The sequence below is a fragment of the Anoplopoma fimbria genome, chromosome 17, assembly GCF_027596085.1.
Source record: "Anoplopoma fimbria isolate UVic2021 breed Golden Eagle Sablefish chromosome 17, Afim_UVic_2022, whole genome shotgun sequence".
In the NCBI taxonomy this organism is placed as follows: domain Eukaryota; kingdom Metazoa; phylum Chordata; class Actinopteri; order Perciformes; family Anoplopomatidae; genus Anoplopoma; species Anoplopoma fimbria.
Window position 1 is genome coordinate 3,445,501 of NC_072465.1, and position 19,158 is coordinate 3,464,658.

At 39.4% G+C, this 19,158-nt stretch overlaps 4 protein-coding genes and 1 non-coding gene across 5 annotated transcripts in view; 1 reads left to right on the forward strand and 4 right to left on the reverse strand.

Moving 5' to 3' along the window:
• The window catches only part of LOC129105730 (lysyl oxidase homolog 2A-like), a 26,992-nt gene extending 21,918 nt beyond the window's left edge, over window positions 1–5,074 (forward strand). Inside the window, exons 10-14 of the mRNA XM_054616903.1 lie at window positions 298–538; window positions 969–1,084; window positions 1,313–1,449; window positions 1,837–1,948; window positions 3,709–5,074. Coding sequence (XP_054472878.1) covers window positions 298–538; window positions 969–1,084; window positions 1,313–1,449; window positions 1,837–1,948; window positions 3,709–3,779 — 677 coding nt within the window. The 3' untranslated portion in view covers window positions 3,780–5,074. The remainder of the gene's footprint in view (window positions 1–297; window positions 539–968; window positions 1,085–1,312; window positions 1,450–1,836; window positions 1,949–3,708) is intronic.
• r3hcc1 (R3H domain and coiled-coil containing 1) lies at window positions 2,218–9,556 on the reverse strand. The gene is made up of 9 exons (XM_054617215.1): window positions 9,538–9,556; window positions 8,206–8,344; window positions 7,304–7,441; window positions 6,545–7,085; window positions 6,222–6,397; window positions 5,872–5,942; window positions 5,677–5,772; window positions 5,370–5,513; window positions 2,218–3,466 (listed from the first exon to the last, which is right to left on the reverse strand). Exons 1-8 carry the CDS (start codon window positions 9,554–9,556, stop codon window positions 5,401–5,403), a joined length of 1,293 nt encoding a protein of 430 aa, XP_054473190.1. The 3' UTR covers window positions 2,218–3,466; window positions 5,370–5,400.
• On the reverse strand, window positions 8,932–12,247 carry golga7 (golgin A7). Its single transcript, XM_054617016.1, has 6 exons — window positions 12,164–12,247; window positions 11,521–11,643; window positions 11,286–11,438; window positions 11,063–11,164; window positions 10,197–10,255; window positions 8,932–9,798 (listed from the first exon to the last, which is right to left on the reverse strand). Exons 1-5 carry the CDS (start codon window positions 12,170–12,172, stop codon window positions 10,208–10,210), a joined length of 435 nt encoding a protein of 144 aa, XP_054472991.1. The 5' UTR covers window positions 12,173–12,247; the 3' UTR covers window positions 8,932–9,798; window positions 10,197–10,207.
• A 2,261-nt stretch (window positions 12,248–14,508) lies between these two features.
• Window positions 14,509–17,445, reverse strand: rplp0 (ribosomal protein, large, P0). The gene is made up of 8 exons (XM_054616605.1): window positions 17,408–17,445; window positions 17,020–17,127; window positions 16,623–16,798; window positions 16,279–16,366; window positions 15,515–15,661; window positions 15,161–15,346; window positions 14,843–14,983; window positions 14,509–14,723 (listed from the first exon to the last, which is right to left on the reverse strand). Exons 2-8 carry the CDS (start codon window positions 17,071–17,073, stop codon window positions 14,568–14,570), a joined length of 948 nt encoding a protein of 315 aa, XP_054472580.1. The 5' UTR covers window positions 17,074–17,127; window positions 17,408–17,445; the 3' UTR covers window positions 14,509–14,567.
• LOC129106506 (small nucleolar RNA SNORA63) lies at window positions 15,758–15,887 on the reverse strand. Its single transcript, XR_008531841.1, has one exon. It is a non-coding gene; the product is annotated as a small nucleolar RNA SNORA63 (small nucleolar RNA).
• Window positions 17,446–19,158: the final 1,713 nt, after the last annotated feature.

Below are 19,158 nucleotides of genomic sequence, written 5' to 3' on the forward strand. Positions count from 1 at the left end.
ATCATTAATGTTATTAGTAATACCTGCACTGTTTCCTATTATGGCAAGTTGAAATGTCTGCTGAGAAGAAGGCGGTGAACTGGACAAAATTTAGCTTTGAAATGAAATGAAATATTTGGTTTATACTGTATTGTGCTGTTGGATATGAAGTTTATAAAACTCTGATAGTAAGGAATATTTATTTTAAACATTTTATCAATACTATCTTTATGCTATACAGCTAATTGGGGAATTTTGAGTTTCTGTGATACATGCTTGTCTTAACCACTAAGTCCCTTGTTGCTCTCTCACTCCCAGTGGCCCCAGACCTGGTCCTGAGTGCCCAGGCTGTGGAGCAGACCACTTACCTGGAGGACAGACCCATGTACGCCCTGCAGTGTGCCCACGAGGAGCACTGCCTGTCCAAAAGTGCTGACACAGCTGACTTCAGCTCCTACCGCCGCCTTCTGCGCTTCTCCTCTCAGATCTTAAACAACGGCCAGTCAGACTTCAGGCCGCGGGCGGCACACCAGTCCTGGATTTGGCATGAGTGTCACAGGTGAGACCTCAATGAGAGCTACAGTTTGGAGTTTGCTGCTGCTTTTATGATATTGACTGTATGAAATCGTAACTCTCAAATGATTACACAGGAGTTACTGTTGTAAATGTTAATGCTGGATGTCAAAGTGTCATGAATCATTTGGGGGGAAAAAGCAGAGGAAAACTACAATGTATTGAATACTGCATTTGTGAAACTGAATGAAATCATTTGGGATTAATCCTTAATAATTAATAACCAATATTTAACTGCCCTGGATATCCCTATATCCCGCTGGCGATTTGGCTTTTCCCCCATAAGGCCTCCTTCCTGCTGTAAATGTAGTTTGGAGTGGATCAGCATGGAGAATAGCATGTATGTTATTGTGGAGTTGCTAAATATAGGCATATATAGGAGGTTTCAACCTTGTGTTTTGTCTCGTCTATTCCAGACATTACCACAGTATGGAGGTTTTCACCCACTATGACCTGCTGAGTCTAAATGGAACCAAAGTTGCAGAGGGACACAAAGCCAGCTTCTGTCTGGAGGACACTCACTGTGACGAGGGTAAATAGTCTTTCTTCCCTTTTCATTATCAGGTACTCAAGCTTTTTGTGTAGAATTGTGCTACTGAGTTTTGGTTTTAAATTATTTTACTTATAAAAGAATCTACAGTTGTAAATATTCATGGTGTTGCTGATATGAATGTATGTTGTTGAATGTTTGATTTGCTGATAAAAAAAATATCAGAAGTTCTGAAAGGCTTTAAACTACAACTGTTCTGAATGCTGACAGGTATCCAGAAGAAGTATGAATGTGCAAACTTCGGGGCACAGGGCATCACAGTTGGCTGTTGGGATACCTACAGGCACGACATTGACTGTCAGTGGATTGACATCACAGACGTGAAGCCCGGAGACTACATCTTCCAGGTTAAAACATTTGGTCTGTCAGTCTAGCCATAGTAGATAACAGCACATCTGCTTCTGGAAAGATTGTCTCATCTCCAGCCAGTGTAGACTTATAGACCAAACAGATACCAAGAATTTCCACGTCTCTTCATCTGCTTGCGTGTCGCATTCAGCCTGCGCATACTCAGACATAGCAGAGGTTGTTGAAGGACACAGAAACTTCTGAAAGACACTTTAGCTGCTGCAAAAACTAAATTTCCAATCTCTAGATTGAGAGACAAACTCTAACATCTGCCAGTAGAATATCATCTTTTGCAGGAATAAAACTAAATCTGTATTAATCAGTCCTTAATAGCACTTAAAAACGGCTATGTTTAACAAACATTGTATTTTTTTTTCTTCTCCCAGGTTGTGATAAACCCCAACTATGAAGTTGCTGAATCGGATTACACCAACAACATTATGAAGTGCCGCTCCCGGTACGATGGACAGCGGATGTGGACATACAACTGTCATATAGGTGAGACCCTGACCTCATAAGGATAACCATCCTTTCAGCTCTTGGGTTAAAATTGTATTAACTTCAATGGCAAGAGTTTAGTTGCGGGGTTTGAAGCAAAATATTGAATATGATGATTTAACGTTTCTGAAATACATTCAATAAAATTAGGTTACATTTTTTTAATTACACAGTTAAGTTAAGATAATCGACATTTAACACATTTCATTTCAAATGTGCCATTGTAGAGCCACTGAAACACACATTAACACATTTTCCTTTTTGGCTGCAACTTTTTGTTTATTACAACTTTTACATCACTGAAACTTTTATACAACCAATTAAGTTAAAAACCATGGTTGGTTTTCATGGGATTGTGGAGTATTAAATGGTTAAGTCTTCTTTTCCCTGAAATGACTCAAGGGATGCAGTTAAATTCAACCATTAATCGACATAGGTAATGCATAGAGACTTATCACAGAACAAGTCCTGTCACTCCCGCTTCAGGCACAAAAGATAATTTCAGGGAAACCTCTCATTTTAGTATTACAAAAAATAAAATACTCAACATCTTTCTTTTACTAAATACAGTAAAAGGTTCAAAGAGAACTAACATTCCAAGTTTCCAAAACTCAAACTTTAGTTCTGTAATGTGGAGTGAGAAATAACTTGAATACTTTGCCTCTTAAACAACAATCCTGCGGTAGTTTTGTGTTATTTAGAGGATCATAATAAATATGAAAAACTGAACATCTTGTAACTTGTTTACAACAATTAAAACAAAGTTTTAAAATCAACTCAAAAATTAGAAAAAAAATTCTCTACATGTTTTTTTCTTTGCCGGCTTTTGAAAACAATACTTGGTGTTATCTTTTTTACAGATTTGATTAATGTTAATGTGTCTACATTACATTTGTCAGTTGGAATTGTGCACTTTATATAAAAATCCGGCTGTAACTACAGCTTTGACCATATCCTGAGAACTAATGTGTGGAGGATTTCAACATTAAGTTTGAAAACAATAACTTATTATTAGAGAATTATGCAGCATCATGTCAGCAAGGAGGAAATAAAACTAATCCCTGCCTGGAAATTAAAGACACTTGAAACACACTTTAGTTTCAAGACTTCATGCATTCAAATCAAAACAAGCTAAGAGCTTCTCCAGCTTTCTCCGGTGCCTTTTCCATATGAAAGTACTGTTTGCATTGGACTCTTGATTATTGATCTTAAGAGTGAAGAACTGGAAACACATCAATAATGTCCAAAGGGGTCAGGTTCAGCTGTAGAGAAGCAACATTGAGGCTGTGATGCTGGTTGTGATTCAGCGTCCTGCTCAAGGAAACTTCAACAGTGTGAATGTTGCTTATTTGTGGCAGTCACCTCTTCTCAGTCCCATTCTTCACAAAGCACACCTGCTGTACCATCAGTGAAGCAGGCAAACAGTGCTGGACAGCAGTCATACTCTTCTCTATCAGCTGACTGTTTGTGGCGCCTCTAGAGGCCCAATGAATGGAGGCAGACCTCTGCGGGACCTTTCTGTAGAAAATAGAGCACACTGTTTGATGGTATTTGACAGTATAAGGTTTGTTGCAACAAACTGCAAAATATACCATTTCCAAACTTTCCAAGATTTTTAGGGACACTCGACTTTACTGTCAATAAATTGCAAATAAAATGTTTGGACTTTTTTTTTTTACCAGGAGCTTCAGCATTTGTGTTTTATTATGTTACATGGTTAGCTCTTGTCTTCATCATCCTTTCCCTGTCTGACTCCACAGGTGGATCGCTGAATTCAGAAACTGAGGAAGCATTCCCTGGACTGCTGACCAACCAGCTTACACGCAGGTAGACCAAAGAGTGACGAGACAGGCGGACAATAGGAAGCATATATTGATATTTGACAACCACTAGAGGGAGCTGTGCTGTGTTGATTCCTTGGAGCTGTGCTGGATTGATTTTGGGCTCAGGGCCCAACTGGTACGACGGACAATGATTCAATGAGAAAATGAACTGCTTGCTTACTAAATCTATTAACCACATTCAGCTGTACATAAATGTCCTTATCTTTTAGTGTCGTAGTGCCTTTGCTGTCAGTGAAATGTAGGTTTTGACCTGGTGCTTGCTGGGACAGATGTCAGGGAGGGTTGCAGCCAAATAATTTATTGAATTAACTTTGCCAACAGTTGTTTTCTAAGCCATTGTTTGTGAAAAGCTTCAAACTAACATCCATTAGATGAGACCTTCACCTTATGTTGTCTGCTTGGGATGGATGGATATAGTCTACTGTTAAACCTGGTGCTACAACCGAATCTTGCCCTGTATGTTTTCCCCCCAAAACAGTTTTAAAAAAACTGTAAAGGGAGGTTCTCATATCAAAAATGTTTCCACAGTATTGGATATTTAAAAGACTTTAACTCAAAACTGAGCACAGTACATGATTATAATTACTGGAGAGCAACCTGGCACAGTTTACGGCAACAACTCAACTAACAAGACAAATATTTCGTAATTCCTTTAAAAAAAAAAAAAAAAACAGTTCTACAAAGGATGACAACTTGTTACCTAAACTGTAATTTAGGCTATTTTAAGTTAGATTTATTTTAACATTTTCTGTCAAGGCTCCTTCAGTGCTGAACACAGTAAAATCATCTTTAACAGTTGCTTGATTGGATGTATTTCATGCATTGTTTCTGGCAATCTGTAAAAATGTTCAGTCATAAATTGTAAGAATTATGTGGGAATATGCTTTTGTCGACCAGGATTTTTCGTTCCACATACTTGAGCTCGCTTTTGAAATTGTTATATTTATTGATTTCTTTTCTTTATTGTTTCAGTATACACATTTTCATCTTCATGATCTGCGCATCCCCTCAGCTTATTCCCCAATGTCTAAACTTTGTTACATTATAACAGTCAGGGAATATGATAACATTGTGGATTTACTGAAAAGCCACAATTGTATGTGAAAATGCCTCTTCATTGTTTTGTGAATTTGTCTTTTTTTATTTTTTAAATGTAGCAAATTCAAGGATCCTTCATTTTAAAAAGAATACTTGTTGCCTGCGGCCTGACTGGTTATATTTTGTATGCAAGGGTGAATGTGGAAAAGCTTTTACATTTTTAAAATAAATATTGTTGAATGCAGATCCACATTTAAATGATGAAACTTTTTTTTTAATAATGTCTCAGTGTATAGAAATGCTTTCAAAAAAGGACCTCGGATGAAAATTAGAGACTCGTTGCAGAATGTGCCGTTCAATAATTCTGTATTCCATGGTTGACGGTTTTACATGTGCTATCCCAAGTTCAGTGTTCTGCTCACTAGCAAATCACTATGGCAGTTATTGTTGGACAAAGAATGGAAAAAGAAAACATTAATTTAACTCCAAAGCCAACTCCACAGTTCTGCCTGTGTGGTCTTAAAATGCTTAGAACTCACCTGTATAAGCCAACGGTGTTTGCAATTCCCTTCAATATCGCTGCCCTCTTCTGCCTCGTGCCTGCAGCCCCAGGGCTCGGGTCACCATCCGCCTGGCAACAGCAGAGTCTGTCCGAGGACGTTCCTTCACTGGCTGGATAAACTCTGGAAGAGGTCATATAAACAACCATCTGATCCACATCATCCAGTGTTGAAACAAAAGATAATTTCCAGACTTAATACTAGATACCACAGGAGGGCTCCAAGATATGCACAAATACAAAACTGAGTAGCTATGGGGCTTTTACATGTTCAATGAATCACCTACCTGCTCGTCTATTGGCCTTCCCTTTGGCTTTTTTACTCGCTTCATTCAATGCTCTTGCCTTCAGCAATGGATGGCAAATGGAGAGTGCCTGGATTGCTGCAAATGGCATTTCTATACATTAGTTCATTCTTTTGAGTCATTCATCTTTTAACCTCAATCTCAGCACGACATTCATTGTGCAGTGACGACTCACACCTGCAGTCTCATTGGAGAAAACCCCCAGGGCATGTGTGTCGTCAACCCACTCGATCTTCATTCCACCATCACTGTGACAGACAGGAAAGCAGGAGTTTGGTAAATGGAACAATTGGCTGAGATCTTAAATTTGATTACATTGGAGATACAGGATGTTTTTCAAAGTCTCAAACTTAAACTTTTTGTGGTAAAGTGGAGAATAGAGTGTTTTTTCCTGTATTTACAGAAAATGTCTTTAGCCAAAATTGAATAAACTTAAACTCAGAGGCCTCCTGAATTAGAATAGAAAATCTGACGGAGACAAACTGACAGATCTGTAGAGGTTTATGATGTAAACTCTCTGCTCGCACCTGTAGTCTGTGAAAGCGTCCAAGAGGTCATCTGTTTTGAAACAAGATGGGAAGTCATAGATCTCGATCACGTGGCAAAACTTGTCCAGGCTGATACACACATTCTCATAAATGGAGTAGTCATTGTGAACGTGCTGGATGGAAATGGACACCGGCTCTTTTAGATGTGCCTTGATCTGATAGGACAAACACAAAACAATTATTAAAAATGATGATGCTAATGCGACCTCAACATTAAAGAGCTTAATGTAATATGAATGTTAAACCAAAAAAAGAAGAGCAATGAGATGATGCTATAAAAAGAAAATCAAAAGCCGGCTTACCTCTTCAATTACATCATCTGTGTCTGTGCATATGTCTTCCTTGCCCTTCTCATCTTCCTCCAGAGTCATGTCATTGAAGCAGGACAATGTCTGTTGCCAGACTAGGGGCTCATCTTCATGCAGCGTCAGCACCGACTTTTGTTTCTCTTCCTGAGGACAAAGTGCTGAACTGTCAGCAGCCTGGTTAGGGATACACTCAGCTACACTGGGGAGACACTCCTGTCTGGATGTGCTTGAGGTTTCCTCTGCTGTTTCGGGACGGAAACAAGAGTCACATGAACTGCTCATGCAGCTACAGCTACTTGAGGCTGGATTGGGCAACCCTTGGTCTCCTGATAGTTCTTGTGTGTTCTGTATGGAGAGTCTCTCCCGAGCAGCTCGTGGCATGTAGAGGGGTTTGTCCGGCCTCTTAGGTCCTCGGCTTCGCGATGGGACCGACGATTTAGGCCTGGTGCTGTCATCTATCTCCTCCCTGTTACTTAGTGGCTGTTCACACAAGCTGTTGTTGCTCTCCCAGTCACTGCCTTCCTCCTCCACACCCCTACAGAATAACACAAATGTTTTAATGTCTTAACTTGTTCTAGAAAAGTTTTAAAGCTATTTGAACTAGAGAATAGACAAAACACCACAGCAATGTGTAACAAAAAAACAAGAAAGACGTATTTTTTCTTAAATCACTGGCAAACTGCAAATACTAAGCAATATAGCGAAGTGGTTAATTGCAAATCAAATAACAAAGATCTTGTCTATATTCAGAACCTGATCTCAGAATGGCAGACCACCACCCTACGGCTCCAGCTCTCCCCTACTGAGAAGGTGGTGAGCTCCGGCAGGTCCTCTATGGTCCTGTGGATCAGGTATCGCAGTCTGCTCGGTAGAGGAGGGAACAGGAGCACACTGACAGGGACACAGAGGGCATGTCAACAGAGAAAGACAGGAAGGTCATTTTCTTTTGACAGTTTAAAAGCAAGTTTAGTTTGAAAGATTTTCTAGATAGACTTAGTTTTGACTTGAGGATTTAATGACAATGAGACGACCTGATTGAATAAAGGTTATATACAGTGAGAACAGGATCTCTTTTCCAGCAACAGAAGAAGTAAATACAGTGAGAAGACACACAACAAACTCAGCAAGTCACACGCAAACACATGTTAAACACTGTAAAAGCAACCCCAGACATGTCTTTAAAGAGGCACATAATAAAACATCCAATTCATCCAGCAGGATGAGACATTCAGGTTTTAAAGCCCTTTATTTATAAAAATTATAGTGTTAAGTATTAAAAAGGCAGTCTCTCAGTTTAGTACTTACTTAAGAGTTGGATAGTCCTTGGGTCTGGTCTTTTGAACAGTTTTAAACTGATAATAGTCTATTTAGTTCTCTTCTTATTGCTGTTGAGGACCTGGCCTACTTTTTCATAAATGTCACAGTGATGAGTACTGAATACAATACTTATCTCCTTAATGACACACAGTTGTCTCACAAGAGTTTGAAATGTAATGTGACTATTTAAATCAAATTCCAGGTATTTTGTGATCGGGTTCTGAAGTATAAAACACATTTTCTCTGCCAAGTAAAACTAAAACTGAATTTAAAACAGTGGCTAAATTGGTACAAATGTTATATTTTGTTGATTGCCATGAAACCAAAGGGACGGTCACCTCTTGTGGTTGCTCTCCTGTAGGTAAGTTTCCAGCTCATCCTTGACATGATGCAGGAATATAACCTCTTCCTTTGGGAGATAAATGCCATCGAAACAAGGAAACGCCAGGGTGACCAGAGAGGGATCCTGAGGACAGGCTGGAGAAGTGAATGTATTCAATAAATATCATCGTCATTAGCCAAATGCAGATTTAGAAAGAGTCATTGTAACAATACTTGTTAGTTGAAGCTGACTAGAGCAGGAGGCTAGTCCTGAACCACACATGAACAACTCAAAACAAAGCTAGCTGGTTTACGGCAACACACGTGAGTTGAGTTTGGTTTACGGCAGCTGTCAGTCGACTAGACGTTTAGTGATTAAGTGTGCTTACCTTTATGGTTTAAGTTTGAGTTACTGTTTAGACTTTGACGTGTTTCAGTGAGATGCTAGAGACGTAACTTGGTCACAGGTAGCAGCAGTAGATCACAGCAGTATCTTCTCTTCCGGAAGCAGATGTTTTTCGGTGTTCCTTCAGAAGCAGCAACATATCCGGTCTGACCTCTTCACAATAAAAGCGACGTTCTTACAAATCACTTCTAAACATACAATAAATTGCAACTATTATTTATGTGGTAATACTTATTCAAACCAAATACTGGGTTTTGAAACCATTGCTCACACAAAATACTACTGCTTGTTCTCTTCAAAGCAGTATCCACTCTGGCATTTCAAATAAAGTCAAACACAAGGAGCTATGCATATTCCGGGCAGGAAAACGCTATTTATTTAGATAAAACAGAACAAAATTTGTAAGAAAAAGTAAACCAGCGGTATCAAACACCAACAATAGCAATCATCTGTGGTGTTGAGAATGTTTAAGGGTTCTGTGGTGTTTGGTGAACATGAAAAAAGGGTATGATATTATCAATATAGGTGGTGTATCTTATGAGAAACATGTAATAGGACTTTGGGAGATTTAGTGATGTTGTACTATGACACAGATGGAAATTCCTCTAAATCTACCAGGTCAATCTGTTAGGATGTGATGGACTTATAAACAGTATACATGCTTCATCTTCAGTCACAAAAATCCAGTTCAGAACTTCCAATGTGCAGATTTCACAAGACTTGACCCCACCCGTCCCCCAAAAAAGTCACAATCATGCTATGATAAGAAACATTTGCCTCGACAAAGGCTACAACCAGCATGTCAATACTGTGGAGCACTTCCCATAACAGGACCATTTACACACTGTGCCATAACTCTCCTAGCAGTTATTTGTGACTACATACATTATTTGACTTTATATTATTTGCAAAAACATACAAAAGTGAAATAACTTATATTTACCTTGGTCAAAAAGTTGCATTTAACACAATGGCACTGTTCATAAAGACCTGTCTTGATCAACTAGTACATGATTTGTACATCACTGCATGTATAAAAAGACATTAAAACACATTTACAGAAATATGAGGATAGGCAGAAATTAGAGCTCATAAATAACAGAGAAACGGATCAGATGAAATTAATATACATCCATATGGGCGAAGCGGAAATCTGAATATGTGCTGCCAGGCAGGTAATGAGTATCTGGTCAGGGTCATCAGCCTTTACAGATAAGTAGAAAGAAAGAAAGAAAGAAAGAAAGAAAGAAAGAAAGAAAGAAAGAAAGAAAGAAAGAAAGAAAGAGGAAAATTATGTCATGAATAATAGTCAATGTGTACAGACAGTGAAAATTCTAGTGTTATGATTAATTTGATGTTTTGACTACTATATAGTAGAAATTGTCCTGCTTAAATGATCACACATTATGAAATTAAAAGTAGTCAGTAAACAATTTGACTGTTGCTTAAACAGGAACCAGCTTCATGGCTTACATTTAAGGAAAATCCTTTATTAAATTCCTTATATCTTGAGTTAAGGGCTAAGATGTCAAATCGCAGGTCCCAAAAAAATGACAGTGGACCTGATTTTTTTTATTAAAAACAAATTAGAAGACTTCATACCCCAAAGTTCTTTATCTTCCAGATCCAATACTTCTGTCTTCAAAGATGGTAATTTCAACCTAGAAGATAGCAAGTTAAGGAAACTACACGCTAGAGGTACACTTTATTATTTAATTAAAGCTAGGGTTGGTAACGTTCTTCAAAAAATGTCTTATATTTATTGAAATTATTCTTACCCCAAAAAAAAAATCATCTGTGGCTCTTACAGGACTGTAATAAGCCCCATACCTGCATGTCTACCTATTTACCTAACTCTCTACCTGCCCACTCTCTGCCAGTGCACTCATTGTGCATCATCTGAGTCTTCCATAAGCTGCTAGCTTGACAGTTGTGTTTACTGCCAATACTAGCCATGTTTGTTTTTGTCTTAATAATATGTTTAATTTCATAATGATCATTTTGGGGGGAGTGGCTTTGGAGGGAGGCCTGAAGAGACAGGCTGTCAGTGCTGCTGACCTGGCGATTTTCTTGCTAAATGTGGGACTTCTGGAGCTAGTGCTGCTAGCTGCTTTCATTGGAAAAGAGTTGGTAACACTGGGCTAAGTATTTCAGTTGGATAATTCTTCAAATCTAGAGCATTCTTCTCGACAAAACCAACCCTAACTTCAATAAATATTTTCTTTTTCTTTACAAGGTTATGCTAGCTTTATTTAAATTTACTACCTAACTTATGCAGCTAAGAACTGTATTTCTCAGACGTTGACAAGACACAAATTTTTAGAATTAGTGTGTAAAATTAGGCGTGTGTCAAAGAACCTGGGGGAGCATGTAGATGTTAATATTAATAGAGGAGCCAAGCAGCAACTTTACAATAGTTATACTTTTATGCCCAACTGTATACTGCCATAATGTAAGGTCAAGGATACGACTCTGAGGCCTCTCTCTATGGGGTCAGTCAACAGCAACCCCCTGGGAGCATATATCTTCTCATTCTGGTCCTTAATGTACCTAGAAATCTTCTTTAACACCTGCACACAGAGAGACAGACAGCAGAACGCAAATGTAAAAAATGCAGTGTTATGTAGATCTGTCCAACCACCAGAGACAAAAACATGAGCCGACGATAGCAAAACATTGAAATAGTTTTACCTTTTCATAGTGCGTTTCCATACAGAGGAATATTGTATACGCAGTCAGACAAGCCAGGCAGCCCTCCAAGTAAGACTTCCCCCCTAGTTTCTCTGCCTCTGCATACAAGTTGTTGAGAGTCTGGATGGTTTCCTCAAATTGCTGCTTATCAAGCTGAAACCAAAGTTTAAATATTATACACAATCATTTAACATTTAGTCAACAATCATAGCATCCATCTAACAACTATACATACCCTTGACTCAAGTTCAGAGGGGAACTTGGTCTGGAACTTGGAGATGGTTCCTGAGCCGTAGTCTCTCTGGACAAACACCTTGGAGGAGACAGCTGGCTGCTGGAGGTCCTGTAAACTGTGGGTCTGGACCAAGAACATAACATTAGGCGGCTGTCTTTCATGAGAAAATACCTGTCTGATGGGTTGTATCAGTAACATCTAACGTGAAGCCAACTACACAAACTCCGGGGTAAATCCTGACGCTCATACCAACTTTAAAGACGTAACGTTACACAATCTCCCATTGTTGGCAAGCTAACAGCTACGACAACATCTTATTATTCTGAATAAAGTATTATCATCCAGTGACAATCACCACACATGTGATGGTGACACTGTTGATGTAGGCTACTGTGGGCCATTATGAAACAATAGTACCATGTAGTATTATAGAGTGCTATGTTCCCCTATGAGGTAACTTTAGCTAGCTGTTAGCTAACAACACGTTAGCTTACGTGTGCTGACGCGTCTACGGCGAGTATGGCAACATCCAGATTAATAAAACAACGCAAACATGTTCACGTTGAACATTTAGGCATTCAATGACATGTAAATCTTCCAAAAAAATAAACTCCCCCACCCCAGCTCAAAGGAAAAAGCTCACCTCCGCCATAGTGGACGTTTCCCTGTCGCTGCTCAGCGTCCACCGACGAAATGAGACTTCCGGTTCTTTTGTTTTCAAAGTAAAAGTGTCTTTTGCACAAATATGTTAAGATAAAATAAAATAATCCTTTATTAGGGAAATGTACAGGATTACAGCAGCATAGAGATAGTGCAAACATTAACTTGTTTTTATTACTTATTATAAATAAGTAATAAAAGTACTAAACAGGAAAGAATTTTAAATAAGTAAAAACAAATTAAATTAAATAAAATCCACAATAATTAAAGAATATTGAATATACAGACAGAGTAATTATAGTATTGCACAGTGTATTTATATTGCACAGATGTTTTAGTGTTTTTAGTCATTTTGTGCTCTCCTTCACACACTGAAAGGAGCTGCACAGAGCTGCCAGGGAGTCCTGCATGGGGTGGGAGATGTTGTCCATCAGGGATGATAGCTTAGCCATCATCCTCCTGTCACCCACCACTTCCACCGTATCCAGTGGACACCCCAGTTGATGAGTGATCTGATTGATAACACATGACTAACAATGTTCTTAATGATGTATGTTTCAATATATTTTTGTCAGGTTCACTCACTTAAATAGTCTGGAACAGGGGCAAAGGTGGAGGGACACAGTTTTAATACAGGAACAAATTCTAAAAAGAGGTAATTTAGAAGAAAAAAACATTTTTTCAGAATTAAGATGATGATGATGGTCATAACATAAATATTCTGTACTATGAAAATATAGCCAAAAGCATGGAAGCCCCTTTGCGCCAGTGAAAAATGTTGCCTTGATGAAAAAATAATTCCACACGGTAAGTCATAATTATGAGATAAAAAGTCATAATTATGAGATAAAGTCATAGTAATGAGATACAAATGTATAATAATGAGATTAATTCAAAACAAGTTGTAAATGTATGAAATAGAACACAAAAACAGTTAGGTTCCTCTGTTTTTGTCTCATATCAAGTATCAAATTAGCCTATACATTACCATATGTGATTAATTTGATAACCATAACAGTCTGTTGCCTGAAATAACTTAGACTCAAGTTATATGTGAAGTCTTGCAATATCAACCATCTATCTTAAACTACTTCCTTAACAGGTGTTCACAGTAAGCTCTCTGCATTGAAACATACCACTTAAAAGAACATGTTCTTGAATTGGAAACAATGTTCAACAAAACAAAAGTGGCAAAAAGCAGCTGAAAAATGTGGACAGCATGTTAAAGCTGTGACACTCAGTTAGGTTAACAAGGTAGCTATAGTTCTTCCTTCATAAGCCAAAAATCTAGAAACCTACAAAGCCTAAACATGAACCTATGATTGCAGTCCAGTTTTTGCTGGCTAAAATCTTTGTAGGTTAAACAATGTCCATTACCCATACGTTGCTTTCTAAAACTTTGTTCATTTCATGTCGAAAATCTGGGTAGTTGTCATAACTGACTGGCAACTCCAAGTAACAGCCACATGTGTGAGCAACAGGTCTTCTCTGAAATCCCTGAAGTTGTGTGAAGCTGACAGTGATGTTCTTTCCTGTGAACAAGTCTGATCCAGTGCAAAATCTGAGGAAAAGGGAGAGGTGCTGGTTGTCTGACTCTCTAAGGTAAGCACTGACATACTTGACAATTAGTTTATCCTGGGCATTCTGGGTACTGGGGTAAGTAATTGATCTCATGATCTTCAGTGATGTTGGTCTGTAGCTCTTCATATACTGCTGCAATCCCTTTCAGCTCTGATCTAACAGGTACGAGCCATTCAAACCAATTCTCACAGCCGCCAGCAGAAATGTTTTATCTGCTCCACGTTAATGACAATGTACTGGAAGGGCATAATACACTGACTTTACACACTATACTGTCACTTTGATTTTTTTTTATGAACTATGGACTTTGATGACTTTCCCAAAACTTACATTATGACACTGACATTTCTATTTTATCATACAATTTTGTTTTGATGGTGTTGACATATACAACCCATGAGAGACTATATACAGTCAGTTTAGTTACTTTGATGTACTAAACAATGACATACTATACCATGTCTTTTTTGGACACATTTCACAATGTTCATTTCAACATTTTTGAAGCAAAATACAATTACTTATAGCACCATACAATATATGGTCCCTTTTGAACAAAGTATACAAGTTATATTGTTTATTACTTGGTTTAAATTACCAACTATGACTTGGACATATTTTAACATATCAATGACATACCATCTTAGATCTTTTTTAATGTCCATCATACAAGTTTCAGTTAAACGAAACATAGCATTGCAGATAAAAATAACCTTTCAATTTAAAGCAAAAGAAAATCAAGAAATGGGATTTTTAAGTGACTTTATTGCATCAGTTTAATGACTCAAATCATGTTTGCTGTATTGTTAGTCGAACAGACCGAAGCCCATGTCGTCATCTGATTCCTCAGACTCCTCCTTAACCTCCTCCTTAGCAGCTGGAGCTGCTGCAGCAGTCACAGCAGCTGCTACAGGTGCTGCGACAGCAGCAAAAGCAGTTGGGTCAGCCAGGAAGGCCTTGACCTGCAAGGACAAATGTATATTTTAAGTTTCATTTACACATGGCATCCTAGTAACACAAAACACACTGCTACAACTCTAAAGCATATCCTGCATGCCAACTAATGATTTAAAGGACATACCTTGTCTGCCAGGGGGAAGGAGTAGTCTGTCTCAACAGCGACAGCCAGGACTCTCTTGTAGCCATTGATGACGGAGTGGGGGACAGAGGCCAGAGTGGGGTAGCCAATCTCCAGACACACACTAGCGATGTTCCTCACACCCTAAAAATAAACAATGGTTAAATTACATACACTGCTGTTCAATAGTTACTTTAAGCCATCTGCAGTCAGTTTTTTCATTCATAGTATGTTCAGCTGATATCCAAACAAACATGACTACTCTGCCTTATGTGGTTGTTTGCAAGGACTGATTTCTTTTTACAAATCGCAGCATCTCACCTCCAGGAACTTGGCATGCAGAGAAGCCTCTGTGATGTCGAGCACCTCAGGGCTGTAAACACTGCCATTGTCATACACCTGCTGGATGTTGAGTCCATAGGAGAAGGGTGAGATGTTCAGCATGTTGAGGAGTGTGGCCTCGCTGGCACCAACCTTGTCGCCAGGCTTGATCAGACCGACATCGCTCTGGGGAAGAAGACGATTTTTAGTTACTGATGCAAGCATTTGTATTTTCTTTGTTTGGTTTGACATCAATGTTTTTCATTGACATTAGCTTTTCTTACATGAGGCAATCCTTCAAGAATTTCAAGCAGACAGTCAACTTCCAAATACAGTATTAATAATTTTTCTTACCAAGATTTCAATGGTTCCCCTGGAGATCTTTGTGGTGATACCCAGAGCCTGGAAGAAAGAAGTCTTCTCAGGACCCAGACCAGTGTTCTGGGCTGGCACAGTAACCTCACAAGGGGCGATTGCTCCAGCACGGGCAGATGCAGGTACCTGGGGTATTGATGACAGGTTAGCATGCTTCTCTACTGGGGCTGAAATAAAAATTCATGGGTAGATTATAAACATTGTTGTCTAGTCTTTTAATCAGTGTCTGAAACCATACGTGCCTGGCAGTCAAGGTATGATGACTGACAGGTATAGCGAGGAAACAGGTTAATGTTTGCAGGGGGAACGACAAAGCAGCACCAATCAAGCTGCATTGTAACTTATCCTGCATCTAGAAAGGGTCTTCAGGACCAGCTATAGAAATAAACTATGGCACTCCTACAGTACAGTGGTACATAAAAAAAAAAAATGTTTATGTTTAAAAGTGTAGTGCATGCACCAACTGCAGAACACTGATGTCTCACTTAACAAGCTGGTAATTATGTTGGACATTGTAGTTTCTCAAATACATGACTAAAGTCACCACAATGGAGCCATGTACCACAAGTGTATTTTAAATGCTTGCAATTATCAGTAGAGTTTATGGTTTAGTTAAAATTCAGTCAATTAACAGCCACGAGATAAATCTACCATCATGAAGGTTGTAATTTTGGTTTAGTTACACTTGCTCAAATGCTATTGTCACTTTAAGGCTTTGTTTGGTGTTCTGATGATTGTATCACCTTGTTGGTCAGCAGCAGGTCCCGGACTTCAGCAAGATCCTCCTTGGTGAAGACAAAGCCCACATTTCCTTTAATGTGAGGCAGAAGCCTATCAAATTACGGAATCAACTGTTACAGTGTGTGTAAATAATAATAATAATAATATCTAGAAAGAAATTAAGTTTCTAATTGTCTGAAACCGTACGTGCCTGGCAGTCAAGGGATGTGACTGACAGGTATAGCGTGGAAACAGGTTAATGTTTGCAGGGGGAACGACAAAGCAGTACTACACAAGCTGCATTGTAACTTATCCTGCTACATAAAAACAGAAGACTTATCTAACAAAAGTTGAATACCAGACTCACTTCTCCAGGGCAGGGTTGTTCTCCAGGTGGCCACGAATGGCTTTACGCATCATGGTGTTTTTGCCCATGAGCACCACGGCCTTACTACGGAGGGACAGGCGGATGGTCTGCATCTGCTTTGAGCCCACATTGTCTGCGCCCACAATGAAGCATTTTGGATAGTCATCCAAAAGTTGCTAAAGAATAAATAAAAAAAACATTAATTTAAGACAATTTAATATACAAATGTGTAACGTTCTAGTGTATACATATATATATATACACACTTATATATATATATATATATATATATATATAAATAAATATATAAATAAATAAATATATATATATATAATATATATAAATAAATAAATAAATATATATTTAAATAAACTGGCATGAGCCAAGTCCTACTTACGATTATTTTAAGAAAATAGTTGGACTTCCACGTGGCCCTGTCTTCCCTGGGCATCTTTGCAGTGCTTCCAAGGATCGCTGAACAGCTGGTTTAAAGACAAGGTGATACCTGCACACACATAATAAAAACGTATGAACATTAAGAACAGGACAAGCTACACAATCTGTACGTACACCCTGACATGTGACCGCCAGCTAGCCGCTAACGCTAGCAGCAGGCTAGCAGTGTACGAGTAGGCCGCGTCACGTCACGTCTAGCCCCGGTACTTTAAGGCGGCACAACATATGTGTCTATGTCATGACGTCATCAATCCAACATAAGATATAATGCTACAATAAAATATTAAAATGAATTAAAAAATTGTTAAAGAGCGCAAGTGAGTCCTTACCTAACAGAGCAGGGTCGCGTAGAAGAGAGAGAAAGAGGAACTACGCGAGGGGCTTATATACCAATCAGGTGACCAATCACAGAGCAGTAGTGGGCGTCAGCGACGCAGCTATTGGATGGTTGCTGTGTCAATCTTCTGTTGCCATGCTATGACCAATAGGAGTCATTCCACTGAAACCAACGCCTCACTTCATACAATCCGTTTCAACTTTATGCAACAAACGTGGTGTAACGTGAATTATGTTTCTATATTCGAGCAGGCAACAAAGGTAACATTTCATAAATAAATGCCGATATTAGGCCACTAGCTAACTAAAACGATGGCACAGCCGGTTCTAACGCTTCCGTCAGAGATGTGGAACCACGTTTTTGGGTTCCTGTCACAGGCGGACAGGTTTAGTGTACGGGCATCCTGCAAGTACTTCAAAAAACTTGCTGACCACGGATCTCTTTGGAAAGGCTGGTCGGTAGTTCTGGGTTTTAAGAAGGGCTCTTACAACAGTGGCTTCTGGGCCACTCTGCGCCGCAGAAAAGTCACCAGTGTGGTGATGAGGAGCACCAAGGCCAAGGACTGGAAACAACTGGCCCTGTCTCTTCCTTCTCTGACCACAGTGGTGATGGACCAAAGCTCCCAAACGAGCCTTGACTCCATAAAGGACTTTCCAAATCTGAAACGTCTGGCCATTAGAAGCAGTCGCACTCACCTTTTGCTCGATGCTTCTACAGTGTATCAAGCCCAGCAGCTGACCCAACTTAGCATGTGTGATGTTACATTTCCCAATACAAGAATGGAAAGCTTAATTTCTGCTGTCTCCCAGTTTACAAATCTCACATCTCTGGTCTGTCATCAGATTGAAGTCTCTGAAGAAACGATTTGGATCGTTCGCTCCATACTTAGCTGCCTGCCTAAGCTGAAGCATCTCTCGTTGTCCATTGTGCATTCACTGTATGCCTCTCAAAGTTTTTCTAGACCCAACCCAGGAGGAGCTAGTGCCCCAGTCTTGTCCAGTTTGGAGCTTATCGACTGCATAGATAGTTCATTACCAGAAGATGTAATGAAGCTGATGCCTGGCCTGAAGACTCTTGCTGTTTTCTACAGGAGCTCACAACAGGAATTGCCAGAAAGACATCCATCGCCTGACGGCCATAAACTTAAATCATGGCTGAGTGACCTCCCTCACCTGTCGACCCTGGTCATTGCCAAGGGCCCACCTGTGAAGAAGTACGTCAACTCCATTCCAGCCACAGTGACCAGTCTCACACTGTGTGTTGCAGGATTGTCCTCTGAGGACATGGCGGCTGTAGCAGTGCAGGTACCAAATCTCCTGCACCTGCACATAGACCCCTGGCCCTCACATTTGGGAGCTCGCACAGCTCATATCCCACAACTGTTCCCAAAGCTCAAAAGCCTCAGACTCCGCCATGAACATGTACTAGAGAGAGATTTCTTACGTCTTCACCAGCTGCAGGACTTGGAATATTTGGACATTCTGGATAGCCGCCCGCAACTCTCTCAGCTCGCTGCAAAGCTCCAAGCTCTCTCAAAGTACAGACTTCAGGTCACAACCTCTCCTCGCAGGAGAGATGTGTTGTCTTGTCCTTGTGTTAGTCATGTGTATTGAATTACTGTTAAACAGTCCAGTCAGATGGTTGACATTGTTGTTTGAACCTGTTGGGATCCAATTAATGTCCAGGGTTTTGAAATAATTTGAACATGCATTTACTTCTAACTAATCTACAGAATTCAAAATC

What these genes read in the sequence shown, in the direction of transcription:
- r3hcc1 (XM_054617215.1), bottom strand. An exon ending in GTCTGCCATTCTGAGATCAG is followed by an intron (nt 7,086 to 7,303) that starts GTTCTGAATATA and finishes GTTATTCTGTAG; the next exon opens with GGGTGTGGAGGAGGAAGGCA. An exon ending in GACGCTTTCACAGACTACAG is followed by an intron (nt 5,943 to 6,221) that starts GTGCGAGCAGAG and finishes TGTCTGTCACAG; the next exon opens with TGATGGTGGAATGAAGATCG.
- golga7 (XM_054617016.1), bottom strand. An exon ending in TGGAAACGCACTATGAAAAG is followed by an intron (nt 11,165 to 11,285) that starts GTAAAACTATTT and finishes CTCTGTGTGCAG; the next exon opens with GTGTTAAAGAAGATTTCTAG. An exon ending in TAGAGAGAGGCCTCAGAGTC is followed by an intron (nt 10,256 to 11,062) that starts GTATCCTTGACC and finishes GCTATCTTCTAG; the next exon opens with GTTGAAATTACCATCTTTGA.
- rplp0 (XM_054616605.1), bottom strand. Translation starts at nt 17,073, where the DNA reads ATGCCCAGGGAAGACAGGGCCACGTGGAAGTCCAACTATTTTCTTAAA. An exon ending in ACTATTTTCTTAAAATAATC is followed by an intron (nt 16,799 to 17,019) that starts GTAAGTAGGACT and finishes TTTATTCTTTAG; the next exon opens with CAACTTTTGGATGACTATCC. An exon ending in TGCATGCCAAGTTCCTGGAG is followed by an intron (nt 14,984 to 15,160) that starts GTGAGATGCTGC and finishes GTTTATTTTTAG; the next exon opens with GGTGTGAGGAACATCGCTAG.